The 14,121-nt window shown below is 38.1% G+C and overlaps 1 protein-coding gene across 25 annotated transcripts in view; it reads left to right on the forward strand.

The window, feature by feature from the left end:
- Positions 1–14,121, forward strand: part of trol (terribly reduced optic lobes) — a 79,903-nt gene that overhangs the window by 36,775 nt on the left and 29,007 nt on the right. For 17 of the 25 annotated variants that reach the window (XM_070276595.1, XM_070276593.1, XM_070276604.1 and 14 more), the window contains 2 exons: positions 13,522–13,632; positions 13,973–14,095. In XM_070276595.1, coding sequence (XP_070132696.1) covers positions 13,522–13,632; positions 13,973–14,095 — 234 coding nt within the window. Of the gene's footprint in view, positions 1–695; positions 862–13,521; positions 13,633–13,972; positions 14,096–14,121 lie in introns of those variants that run through there. The other 8 variants (XM_070276614.1, XM_070276640.1, XM_070276653.1 and 5 more) reach the window with 5 other exon arrangements.

A 14,121-nucleotide genomic window follows, 5' to 3' on the forward strand; every position in this document is an offset into this window, starting at 1 on the left:
ACTTAATGGCACCAGGACTAGGTTCACAATTGCTAGTCTTTTTTCTTCAAAAAGACACTGAGAAAAAAAAAAGATACTTATTTTTAAAGATTTATTTTTAAAATTATTATAAAAATGTTAGTTAAATATTTGTTAGTCTTATTTTTTTTTAAATTTAAATTCAAATCTTAGTCCTTGTTTCTAACAGTGTATCAGTGCCAGCATAGACAAAAGCGGAAGTCCGGAGTGGACGGGATGGCTGGGCTGGACTGAGCTGAGCTGAGCTGAACTGGGCGTGTTTTTTAGTGGGCGGGTCATGTTTGGGTAGCAGGGTCACACTGTGTGGGTGGCCTCTTCATTGCTTTCATTTGTAACGGAAATGTTTGTTAAAGTATCCTTCTTTTTTGTTGTTGTTATTGTTGTTAATGCGTTCAGTTTGCCAGCGGAAGTGTCGCCACTCGCCACTCTCTTGACTCTTCACTCGCCCCACGCCCACACGTCCCTAACGCCCCCGTTTCTGTTTTTTTTTTTTTTTATCGCCTGCGTGTGTCCTGCTGAGATTTTTATGCGCCACCTCGAAGTGAAAACAGAAACAGATATTCTCTGCGGATTCCAAAAGCTGCTTAACAAAAAAAATACAAAAAAAAAATAACCAGGAAAAAATATAGTCTTGAGATAGAGCATTTTCCCCCCATTTTTAGCTTTTCAACTTAGCTCGCGCATCCGCAACCGCATCCGCATTTCGCATCCGCATTCGAATCCGTGTATTCGCATCCGCGATGGGACGGCGCCTGAGGGCAGCCTTCTGGCTGCTGGCGGCCCTGATCGCCCTACAAAGTCCACAAAGACTCGAGGCCCGGGGCACATATGTCAACTATATTGGTAAGTTTGGATACAAATGGGGGTTTCGGAGGGTCTACCAAGGGGTTAAAGGTTTGAATAACTTGAGGCTGTTGATAATAAAGATCTTTAAATGTTTCTGATATGAATATTTTGAAGAATATTGAGTTATAGAGTCTTTTTTGTCTGTATTTCTGTCTTTTAACTTGAAATACTATAAATTACAATTATTCAGAGATATCCATAGAGATTTAGTTAAATTATCCTTTTCTCTTAGAACCTTAGATCTTTAAAAGTATAACCTATGAGTATTTTGGAAAAGATTGATTTATAAAGTCCTACACTTTTGTAGTTCTGTCTTTTAACTCCAAATACTACCAAAAACAAGTATTCAGAAAAATCTATAAAGACATAGTTCTATAAAGATCTATGAAGAGCCCTATAATCTACGAATATTTTGGAAAATATCGACCTACAAGGTCCCATACCTTTCTAGTTCCATCTTTTACCTCCAAATTCTACGACCCATTAATATTCAGACAGATCTATAAAGATTTCCATCTCCTTGAACTTTAAAGGTACCTCTTATGAATATTATTTTTAATAAATTGATTAAATAATTGAAATGCATTAAATAATTGAGCCAGCCCTCATGAATAGCCCCCCGCTGAATGAATATGCAACACAATGTTGCAAACAATATTAATCGATTCAATTCGATTCGATGGCAATTTATTTCAATCGGTCCGAGTGAGAGACCCCCATCTGCAGTACCCTATCTTCTCATTTAATTGCTACTCAAGTGACAACAATTGCCAGCTTCTTGATATTGAGGAATGAAATGAATATACATATGGTATGTGGAGGATAGTATATATAACACACAGAGAGAATGAAATGAAATGGAATGGAATGCAGCTGATGATGTTGCATGCATCACAAAATAACGATGATGGGGGGCAGAGATTGTTGTTGGAGGTGGTTGGCAAGTGGCAAGTGGCAAGTGGCATTGCAATCCGTTGACTCAAGTTCTCTATATGATGTGTGTATCTTTTGAGTTGATTTCGAGTCGAGTTGAGGAAATCTAGGCTAATTGTTTGTCGCTGTTGTAATAATGATGCCAGCGACCAATTAATTTGCACAAACATCTTAATTTAGGCAGCCGCGAACAATACAAACATATGTACATATATATATTGTATATATATTCTCAAATAAAACACTTGACATGATTTTGGTTCGAGTTTGCAACACTTGAGTTGAGGAAGTATAGGGCCTAAAGGACAGTAGACCCAGTCCCTATTGTTGGGATTATAACTGGTCTTTATTTTCTAGGCCTCTGGTCTCGGTCAGTGGGAGAAAGATGTGTCAGTTGGTAGCCTCGGTAATTGGATATACCAGGAACCGTATGCTCTTCTCCATACTTAAACAATACCGTTTACCGACCAACAGAGAGAAATGAAAACGGTTAACGTGGCCAAGATGAATGCAGTTTTCATACAATTACAGCAATGTCATCCTTGACTTCATTAACTTTGTTGTAACCCGAGATCTTTGGCAGTGAAGCTGCAACATCAGCAGATAGGCAACCCAACAAACAAACAAACAAATCTGACAAACAAACAAACAAAAACAGACAAAGTCTGTAACCTCAAGATATTGTAGTATATATTCTTTTTAATTTGTAATCCCAAGTCATTGGCATCTGACTCAGATTTTTGTATTTCGTCATCTACGGATATAGTTACAGATAGAGGTACTTATATAGTAAAGTTCTATATTTATTTTAGCGATAAGTGCAGCCTGCAGATTCCGAGGCTAGAAATTATAAAAGACGGAAGCTTGTTTGCAATGTGATGTTATTTTGTAAAGTGAATCATTGGGGCAGGAAAGGTTGAATAGACCGGAGATAGATAGAGCACAGTACCTATAAGGATGTAGTATATAAAGGTGTAGGGAATAAAAGTATCACCTATAAATAGTTTTCGGGAAGAACTCTAGTTTTAATAAAAGTCTATATTCCTGGGTTCTAGAGAGACCACTATCGGAAAGAAATATGTAGAAGTACCACCTATGAATAGTTTTTGGAAGAACTGAAAGGTCTGCCTCGGATTTCTATGGAATAATACGGAGTACAAATAAGGAGTACAAATATGGAATATTTAAAAAAAAATATAGTGGGGAAAAGTCAAACAATCCTGAGTTCTTAAAGAACCCAGAACTATCTATAAGGATTAGGTACATATGAAAATGGTACAAGTATCACCTTTAGAAAGTTTTGTAAGAACTCCAGATTGAAGAAAGTTTAGTGAAGAAAGCTCAAAAAGACCTGATTTCATAGATAATACTATATAGATACTATACTATACTATCATAGATACTATTCTATTCAATATATTCCTTCATAGAAGTACCACCATTATTAATAATTTGAAAAAGAACCTCCAAAGTCTAGTCCAAAGTATAAGAATTTCTACCTTTACTCCCTCACCTCACCTGCCCAAACCCTTTGAAAACCTCTCTCACCATCCTTAAAGCCATGACGCGCAGTGTACCTGCAGGGCATTCAAGTGTCGCTGCCTTTGTCCCGGAAAATCAACGTTTTCAATTCGGGATTTTGTTATTTGCTCGGCATTGCCGCCGTTTGCTTCTTGCAATTGCTAGAAAGAATGAATTGAAAAATGTTTATTTTTAGTACAATGTGCCGCCCGCCACACACACTCACTTGCCCCATTCCCAGCCCCACATACTCCCCCTTGACTACCATTCCATTTTAGCAAGTTTTCTGGTTGCCTGGCCCGAATGCTTCCTGAAAGTCAGCCAGAAAGCGCAAAAATGAAACAAGATCTGCCGAGAGCTGCCTCTAGGTTCTTGAATAAATAAATGCTCACGGAGGATTTTGAAAGGGGGGGGGGTGAGGGATACTAAGGGGGTGGTGGTATAGGGGGCAGGGGTGTGTTGCAAGCTGAATGCTCATGCGCTGATGTAAGCGTCTTGGAGAACAATTAGAGCTGGGTTTTCCATTTACAGTTTGAGAAGCATTGCAAATAGTATCTGAGAGTGTTGGGCTTTGTAGCCCAAGTATCTGAAAGTGTGTGTGTGCAACAAGCTCTCAAGTTCTAGTTTTTCGTATTATTTTTTTTTTTTATTATTATTTCAGGGTTAACTCTACACTTGTTGTAGAGGACGGCTTGCTTACCGTTTTGTTTGTTTGGATTGTTTGCCATCCGCTTGCCTCGGATTAAAGTTTTTTCTTTTCTAGCCTTTGGGTTTTTCCTTAGCCTTTGTTGTTGTTGTTGTTGGTGTTGTTGTGGAAAACCCTTCACTGGCCGACGGCGCATAGATTCTACTCTGACTCGCATGTAATTTGATGCTTATGCCATTAACAAAAATGTCAAAACGTCTAAATGCCATTGGGCAGAATGGAAAAAAAATATATACAACAAGCCCACCTTACAGCATTTCCCACCCACTTTTCACCATTTTCCAGGCACGTAATTTGCTTGTTGAGAGCGCGTGCGAAATGTCAAGAGAACTGCAGATTATACGAAAGAACTTTCCTTCTTATTTTATTTCATTTTTTTTTTTTGCAATGAGATTTGATATTTGTGTTGAACTAGAAAATGGGATCTTTGGATCGGAAAATGGGAAATGGAAAATGGCCAGCCAGAAAAGTCAAAAGTCAAGACTTTGTTGCCGACAACCGAGATGGCAACAATCTTTTCATTCTTTTCGCAAAAAAAAGAAAATAATATATATATGTATATAAAAATCTATATCTGTTTAGCTGATTAAATACGTGACTTAATTCCTATGCTGACAGCTGCGGCGGCGATGACTGGCGGAGAGTCTGGCCTGGTAGTGTAGTGTATCTTAAAGATACATGCAAGGCATTAGGCAAATTTATGCACTGCACTGCAATTAGAATAAACATTGCCAATGACGAGAGAGTGACAAACAGACATTGACCTTGATCGGATATCAGATATCGTTTATTTAAATATTTGACAAAAACAAAATAAATATATATTTTAGAATAGATTTCTGACAGTGTAGCTAATGCATGCTATTAATTGCAGTAACTCGTAACTGTCTTAAGTGAAGTGTTTGGCACGTGCACTCTACAAATATAACTTATTTATTAAATTGTATTTCTACCAGGTATACCCTGGTAGTATCTTGTATCTTGTAGATTTATTTATGTATTATACATTTTATTTGCTGCTCTATGCAAATGCCAGATACGGTGACAGACTTGCATGACAGCGGACAGCGGACAAAGACAGTGACAACCGGCGGACAAGCGAACGGACACGCGGACTCGCGGACAGCCAACAACCGACAATCGCACGACAACGGACAGCAAAAGTGAATTTACGAGCAGACTGCAGATGCGGCTTAGATACCGCATAATGTATCTGCCAGATGCATAGATGGCCCGGCCTATCCATCCATCCATCCATCCGTTCGCCATTAAAGGGAGGCGATTTGAATTGCGAAAAAAGGAAATCAATTTGCAAAAAAATAAAAGCATTTCTCCTCAAAGGCATAAGAAATTCCTCCTTCAAAAGCTTAGTCTTCAACATAAGACTCATTATTCATATTTACACACACCCTAAGCCATTAAAATCATGGATCAATCAACCGATCACACCTGCCTAATGACTCTCAGTACAATTCTGAGCCATCGGGAGGGTATTAGTTGGGTCGATAATGCCCACCAATTGCATCTCGACGACTGCACCCACTTGACAGCTGAGAGATGCAAAAGATTCTTATTCACTGGGTTACTGGGCATGAGCTGTTTGCTTTTTTTTTTTTATGAGACTTTATCAGCAATGCAAAAATCTAAAAAAAAATAAAAATACGAAAAAAAAACAAACAGAAACTCTTAAAAGTGCTGGCCTAGAGCACTTCGTTATCGTAAATGACGTAAAGAATTTTAATCGAGCATCCAAAACGATAAACGTTATGGCAAATATAGTGCTGGATTCTACACTGCAAAAGGTTTAAGATTTAAGCTTAAAAATACGGCTTAAATATTAGACAAAAATAACAAAATTTAAAGCCAAACTAACCTTACTTTTCAAGAGCCATAGTTCGAAACAGAGATTTTTTCTTCGAATTTCATTTTTTTTTTTAGAAAAAAAATATCTTTAAGTAATTCTTCTTTATTTATATATCAAAATTTATTTTCTTCCTATATATTTAATTATTTTACTTTTAAAAATTTCAAAAAAAAAAACTCCTAAATATTTAAATATTTTCTCCAAGTGTCAAACTCTAGTCTGAAAATAAATGCATTTGAACGATTTGTAATTGCTATTACAGGCAGCTTGACATCATCGGCCGACAGCTGATGCCATAAGTATGACGATCGTGTACGATATATAGATTAGAAAGAGACAACTACAGACCAAGAGAAAGAGACAGAGAATAATAGATAGAATCAGCGATAGAGAGGTGCATAAAAAGTGCCGACAGTGCCGACGCAAAAACAAATCTGAATGAATTGCTTACAAAAATGTAGGCCCATTAATATTCCTTATGGTGGAAACAGGGGGGAAAAATAAAGAATCTGGAGAATCAGAACAGATCTGAGATGGACCGAAGCGGTCAATTCTTCTTTTATGGAACGGAATCGGCTTGAAAAAATCGAGAATTGAATTTATGGATGCATTCCAATCGAGTGAGGTTTGAAGGAATTTGAATATGCCACGAGTTGGGGGCTTCATTAATATTTATTTAAACGATTACGCGGCTTCCAATGAATCATTTTTTTAGATTAATTTTTAAAAGTTAGTCATTTGCGAGCCAGGAAGTTCGGTTTTCCTCCCCCCACCCCCCCATGCATATTTTTCAATTTCGATTTTGATTGAAATCGTTGGAAGTTTAAAAGCAAAACAACATCATCATTATTTTTTGGGAGGGGTGGGCCACAAATCTCTTAACTTTTGACTAACTCTGGCGCCCATTTGGCCATCGATCAGTGGCTGTGGCTGGCTGCAAGTTTCCGTTTAGGGGCATGCAACATTTTTTGGGGCATTTGCATATGCCACGCGCGCATTGCATTTGAAATTTGGCAATGAACTTCAATTTGTGGATGGGATGAGGACTGAGGACTGAGAACAGCGTGTCCTGTTCCAATCATAGAAGCCAACAAATATTTGGCCACAAAATGGTTATTATGGTTATGTCGCGACACTTTTCCCCCCCTCCCCTCCCATCTCTGTATAGACCCTTGCATTGCGTGTCCTGGCAGCGATGATTAATGACAATTTTTGGATTGACCGTGTCGCTTCAATTTTCCTACTTATGGCTGGCTTACTCCTTTCCCCCTACATCAGTGTATGTATGGGATGTACAGATATATACATACATATATCTAGAGGGATATATATGTGTATGTGTGTATAACTGGGCATGTGCCTGACGTCTCTCTGGCCCGATAACATTTAATTGCTCAGCGATATATCACAAGATAGCAACGACATTGCAACTGCCTCTGTTGCTTCTCCATACCGTCGCCCCTTCAAGACTTGAAAATTAAATAAATAAATAAAAAATTCCGGAAAAAAAGGAGAAAGAATTTAATGTATTTACATATATTTGCATTGCATTTTATATGCCATTGTTTCACCTGCAAAATCAACTCATAAACCAAAAGACAGTCCGGACTCCGGAGGGAGGAGGTCACTCAAATCACGCATACGACATGTTGTGCAAACAAACTAGGTACCAGTAGGTGCTTTCTGGACACACATGCCCTGTTCTGTTGATATTTAAACTCTACAATGTGGGGTATATTTTTAGACATGTAGGGAAATTTTAATTAAAATTTTGTTTGTGATATATAAGCCGTACATTGTATGGCAGCGTTATTAATTAAAGATGGTCTTATGATTTTATTAAATATTTTTATAAATTTAATATTTAATAAATATTTCAAAACAAGAGCTTTTTTAAACGAAAAAAATTGAAGGAAATTCTTCTTAAAACCCTAAGAGTGCCTTTCGTCACCTAACTGATCAACAGTCTATGGTTATCTAGTCTCTGCGCCCCGAAAAAACATTATTGAAAATTATAATAAAATTATATTTTTGATACAAAAAATGAAAAAATGAGATTTAAAAAAATATTTCAAAATGAAAACATTTTCCAATAAAAACAAACAAAAAAATTGTACTTTAAACTCTGTAAATACCTTTCGTAACCTACCTAAACGACAGTCTATGGTGATATAGCCCCTAAAATTATTATTAAATATTTAAAAGAAACTAAAGAAGAAACTGAAATTAAAAATTAAGGCATTTTCCATAAAAAATAAAAAAGAATTCCAGTTAGAACCCCTCCAAGGACGTTCGTCACCTACCTGAACGACAGTCTAGGGTGCTATAGCTCTTAAAACTATACTATCTTTACCGATTTTTCAATTAAAACTTAAGGAAATAATATTTTTTTTTTATAAATATTATTTTTTATATTCTCAACCACAATCGCACTTTTTTCATAATTATTTTAAAGCCTTTTTGGCCAATTTGGTAACCAAAAGCGTCATTAATTGCTGCCCGCCGATTTGGTTGTTATTGTTGCCACCGACATTTTGCGGCTTGGTTTTGCGGTCGATTGTTGTTTCTGCTATTGGTGGTGTCTGTGGTTGTACCCCCCCGGCTTGTCACCCCAGCCCCATCACTCCTTGCCACACAAAAGTATTTAAGAAACTTGCAACAGAGAAAACCAAGTCAGAAAACGCAAACGAAACGGAGTTGGAAGTTTGGAAAAACTTGCATTTGGTTTTTGTTTCTTTTTTTTTTTTGGAGTCGTTTTGGTTTTTGGTTTCCCATCGCACTCACCTACTCTCTCTCTTCCTCTCTCTCTCTGTGTAGTCCTTTTTATCCTTTGTCCTTTGTCGATGGTGCCTGGCACGCGCTGACACTTTTACTTTGTGGCAGGACCAAGAAGGCGGCAACTGGTGACTGGTGACTGGTAACTGGCAACTTGCAACCAGCAACTACCAACTTGCAACATGCGACAAAAGAAGATTAAAAGGATGAGACCAGGAAGAAGGACGAAGGACGAGAGAACAACTAGTGGGTGTCATCTGGTATTCAGTTTGATTTACTCCTAGAAAAGTCTATTCTAGAAAAGTTAATTTCTTCATTACCTTGATTTCGGGCCATATATGTTTTGGGGATTTTTTAAGATTTTATAAAACAGAAATGCAGTAATTTTCTGCTTGCATACTTTTAGGCTGAAAAAGCGTCTATAATATTTTTGTAACATTTCTGGGAGGCCAAGCCCCCCTCTTGTACTGTCCTGGGAAATGATAAATTTATTTAATTTGCCATAAATTGCCAAAGTAACTAAGACGACGCACGCAATGACAACGCAGTGGGCACCCTCCCTCGGAAGAGGGGGGGTTAAGATATGTCTTACAGCAAAAGTTTATGCAAAACAAGCCACAAAAATTAACGTTTGTCACATTGCGCCCGGAATGCGACAAATCAGTGGAAAAACTTTAACCCGCAGACAGGATGGGCCGGTAGACAAGGAGGCGTGCCGGGCACACATGCCAACGTCAAACAATTTCATCGATTCCGCAGGTATTTTTTTTCCAAACCCCCCCCTTTCCGTTTGTTGTATTTTTTTTTTTTTTTTGTTTTTTTTTGGCCAACAAGTTGTCGACGCTTTTGCTCAATTTTCTGGCCAACTTGGCTTTTGTTTTGTGAGATTATTTATGCGACATTTTCATTGTGTGTTTACGGTTTTTGCGAAATGAATAAGTGAAATGTGGAATAGATTGGTGAAGCGTCGGAAAAATGGGGTGGTCCGGGTTGGGCAAAAAAAAAAAAAATTAAGAGGGTGGAGAGGAGGAGGGTTCTAGTGGGCAAAGAAGGGCGCTGCTTGAGCTTGAGCAAACAAAGTCACATGCAAAGGCGCACTTAAAACTGCAGACGCCACATAATTGTCGCCCCCTGCAGCATAGAGACCTTGTGCACTGAAAAAAATTGCTTAAGAATTTATGAAAATTATTCTAAAATATTATTAATATAATTTACTATTTATGCTTTTGGTTTAAAACTGATATTTATGATTATAAAGACAATAATTGAATCATAAAAATACGATTTTACGTTTATTGTTGCTTATAATTCTCAGTCAGGAATTCCTTGAGATAAAAACTTGAGTTACTTAAAGATTTTTTAAAGATTTTCAAAGAAAATGAGAAATAAACATTTTAAGAAATATTTAACCACAATTTCCTACTTTAAAGAAATTATTTTACTGTTTTAGGGCTTAGAATTCCTAACCAGATATGCTGTGAGACAAAAATCTTAAAAAAATATCAACATTTTTGTTTAAAAATTTTTAAAAATTCTTACCAAACAGCAGCTTTTTCACATATATTTCCTTTATAATTCCCAATTAGGAATTCTGTTAAACAAAAACTACGAAAATAAGCTTATTTTCTTTGTTGGAGTGGAAAAAAAAGGAAAAATAAATATTTTAAAGATTATTTAACAAAGATTCTTAGTACAAAACCAAGATTTTAAATAATTTGGCTTTATAATTCCCAACTAGTAAGTCTGTGAGACAACTGAAACAAAAAAAAAAAGATTTCCGATTCAAAAATTCAACAAAAATTGAAATAAAATATTTTCAAGGCCTTTACTAGATCTTAGGCCCTTCAAATACCAACCATTAAAAAAAGTTCAAACCTTAGCCAACTTTTCTCTCAGTGCCTGCACTGACAACTGTCACTGGTTTTTGACACGGTTACCCTGTCTTTCTTCAACGTCGCATCCGAAGTTGCAACCAAAACTAAACACTCTGGGGCACAACCTTTATGACCTCCGACCCCGCTGCATTAACCCCCATGATGCCCATGCCCATGCCCAGACCAGCCAAGCTAATGACTCATTAAATAACGCGCTGCAGCAAGCGGTTAAGGGTCGATCGGATGGGTCTATAGGGGATATATACATACATATATATAGTATTATAGTATGAGTATGAGTACGAGTATGTGTATGTGCATATTCATGAGCTTCGTGTTAAGCTGCCATTTTGACGTCGACTGTTGCAAGTTGGCAGTTGCCAGTTGCCAGTTGCCGGTTAGTAGAGTAGTGTTTGCATAGCCGAAAAAAAGCCGAACAGGGAGCACTGAACAGCACATGAATATGAATATGAATCTGAATATGAATCAAGCTATCAATCAAGCCAGACTCAGTGTCTCTGCCACTTGACATGCATTTTGGAAAAGTGGGGGGGGGTTGTGGATGGTGGCCTGTTTTTGGGAACACTAATAACTAAACGAATATGATGATGAATATGATCATGAATGATGGTTGTTAGACATTTGATGGCGTTGGGATTGATTTAAGCAAACAACTTAAATTGCAAGTGTTTTTTTTTTTTTTTGAAACATAAAGAAACATAAACTATAATTAACCACAGATGTCTGGCTCATTTCCGAGCACTAATATCCCATTTACAAGTAATTAAGCATATGAGACATCACGTATACGCCATGTAGGCTAGATCTCGATCGAAATCAGAGGGGGAAAAGCAGGAAATAAGGACATTTCCCTTACCTAGAGAGGGCTAGAACCCTTTTGCAACGGAAATCGATTAGTCATTGACAGTAAAAGCGAAATGAATGTTTATCGCTGATAGTTTTCGTAATTAAGTGGAAGGTTAAGGTAATAACGCTTTTGCATGGCAATAGTCTTGTTTATTTAACTCTTGGCTTTAAGCTTACTATGTATATACCGACTTTAAGCCAAGAAAGCACTTAACTGAAAGCGAGTTAATGATTCGACCCCCCCATTGATGAGATAAACTCAATGAAGATGAAGCGCCCTTGGCTTGGCGCTAACGAGCAATAATCAAATCAAAAAACACTTTTTATTCTTTCGTCGCCAAATTGCTCTTAAACGACAAGCTACCAGAACAACAACTCATCTGAATTTTTATACAATTTTGTTGCCATCTTGTTTGGCGGTAAAGTGAAAGAAATTTTTAGCTTAACCCCACATTACACGGAGATAGACCATACCTACCACCCACATCCACACCTCCACCCACACCCACTCTCTCTTGAAAACCTCAAACCCATTTTCCATTTTCCATCCATCGCTTAACTTGTTTGTTTGTGGCTTTTTGCGTTTTCCATGCCCCATGTGCTGCTGCTGCGGCAGTGGCGGTGGCGGTGGCGCCCCATGTATCAATTATCGGCTCGAATTTTTTGGCTTTCCTTTCGACTCGACCCGAGAGAGTCTTCCCAAGGTTTTTGTTTTCCAAATACCTGCATTGAGTTTTCTCTGCTTTTTTTTTTTGCGCTTTAAGTTCAAGTGCAAGTCACTGGGAGATTCCAGTTTCAAGGCGTTAAAAATACGACACTCGGACGTGAGGCAAGTAGATGCAACAAGCTGCCACATCGGGTTGAAAGAAAGAAACCTTTAAAAAAAAAGAAACATGAAGAAAACTTAAGCCTCGACTATCCTAATTCAATTTGCACCTTCATCAAACCCAGAACTTGTTTTCCATTCTTGGGGATTATAATTTTTTTTTTGTGTTTCTTCTCAGCAGCTTGTTTGCCGTCAAAAGGATTAGGATTCACACGTCTGGGCCGAAAATAATTGGAGCCCAGCAACCTTTTGGAATTCGGAAGCCGAATCCAAGCCCTTCCTCCTGTCTGTAACTATTATTTTGAATCTTTAATGTCAATAAGCGAGGAGCAGCCGTAGAAACAACAATCATATTTGCAAATTGTCTTGAGGCGCCTTTGCCGTGTCCGTGTGTCCGTCTGTCCGCCTGTCCTCCTGTCCGCAATGAAATTGTCAGGTATTCGTGTTGAAAATTGCCGAAAAAGGCGAAAACTTTGGCGATTTGTGTATTTGGAAGGGTAAAGCCTTAAGTTTTCACTGCAGTTTCGTGGCATTTAACTTTTTCTACCTTTTCCCGAAATGACAAATTGTTGACTGTTTGGAATGGGGGGGGGGGGGGTCTGGGGTTAACAATTATGTAATACTCTGGTGTTTTTTTTTTTTTTTTGAAAGATATAACTTTGTAGGGGTAAAGAAATTCCGCTAATTGTTTGACTCCCGAATTGGCTTTTACTTTAAGCTGCTCTGATTACAGCTGCCACCCACCTCCCTGCTGGGTGGGTGACTTTTCTTTGCTTTTAATTAGCCTCTGCTCGCGGCTCTTCTGAAAATAAAAAACACTTTGTTATCTATCCCTTGTGTACTTGTTTCTTGTAATCAAATCCCTCTCTTCTTGTGTCACTTTCTTGTTGTGCGCCAAAAAAAAAAACAAAATTATCCAAATATATTTTGTAGAAATTTCACAGCCAAAAGCTGTATGAAATATTAAGCGAAGAGAGTCCGGGAGTCCAGCGGAGGGGTTCAACAAAAAAAGGGTTCAAAAGCCATCCAAACATGCACAGGAAACTGTGGCTAACGATGACGTCGGAGGAGGAGGTGGATGGGTTTTTCGGGATTCTCACACACACACACACAACAAACACCTAACAAACTTTTGCTTTCAAGTTGCTGGTGGGGGATGGGTAGCGGATGTGCTTGTTAAACTGCATCCGGTGTTGTCATCTAATTGCAGGCCCATCAACAACTCCTGTCCTCTGTCACACCAAGGTGGATATCTAAAAATGTATTCCATTCCTTTTTTTTTTATTTTCAGAATGTGCCTCGAACGAGTTCAGATGCAACAACGGCCAGTGCATCGATGAGAGGAGACGTTGCGACTACAAACAGGACTGTCCCGATGGCGAGGACGAGAGCGAAGATTGCCGTAAGTGACGAACTACACATATCCTTGATTATTTTGACTGAATTCTAGTAGAGAACCTAGAAGATTAGACAGTGCTAATACCTAGTATTATAGACATATAGCTATGCTTAATCTAGACACTTAAGTGGCTTACTTAGTGATTAAGACTTAGATGTAAGAAGAGGGTGTTACCAAAAACCGAAAAGTGATATCCCATAGACTAACCACATTTTTTTCTCTATATATCTCTTGTTTAACCCCAACCATGCTAACCCGAACAACAACAACCACAACATCTACCAAATACCAACTACCAACTAAAAAAATAATCAACAACTAACTTAAAACCAAATACTAACAGCCACCGCATGCAGTGCTATGGAGTATCAGTGTAGTGACGGTACGCGCTGCATTAGTGTTAGTCAGACCTGCGATGGTCACATAGACTGCAGCGGAGGCGACGACGAGGAGCACTGCGACGGAAGTGAGTAACGTTCCATACATCCATCC

This window comes from Drosophila bipectinata, chromosome XL (genome assembly GCF_030179905.1).
Source record: "Drosophila bipectinata strain 14024-0381.07 chromosome XL, DbipHiC1v2, whole genome shotgun sequence".
NCBI classification, from domain to species: domain Eukaryota; kingdom Metazoa; phylum Arthropoda; class Insecta; order Diptera; family Drosophilidae; genus Drosophila; species Drosophila bipectinata.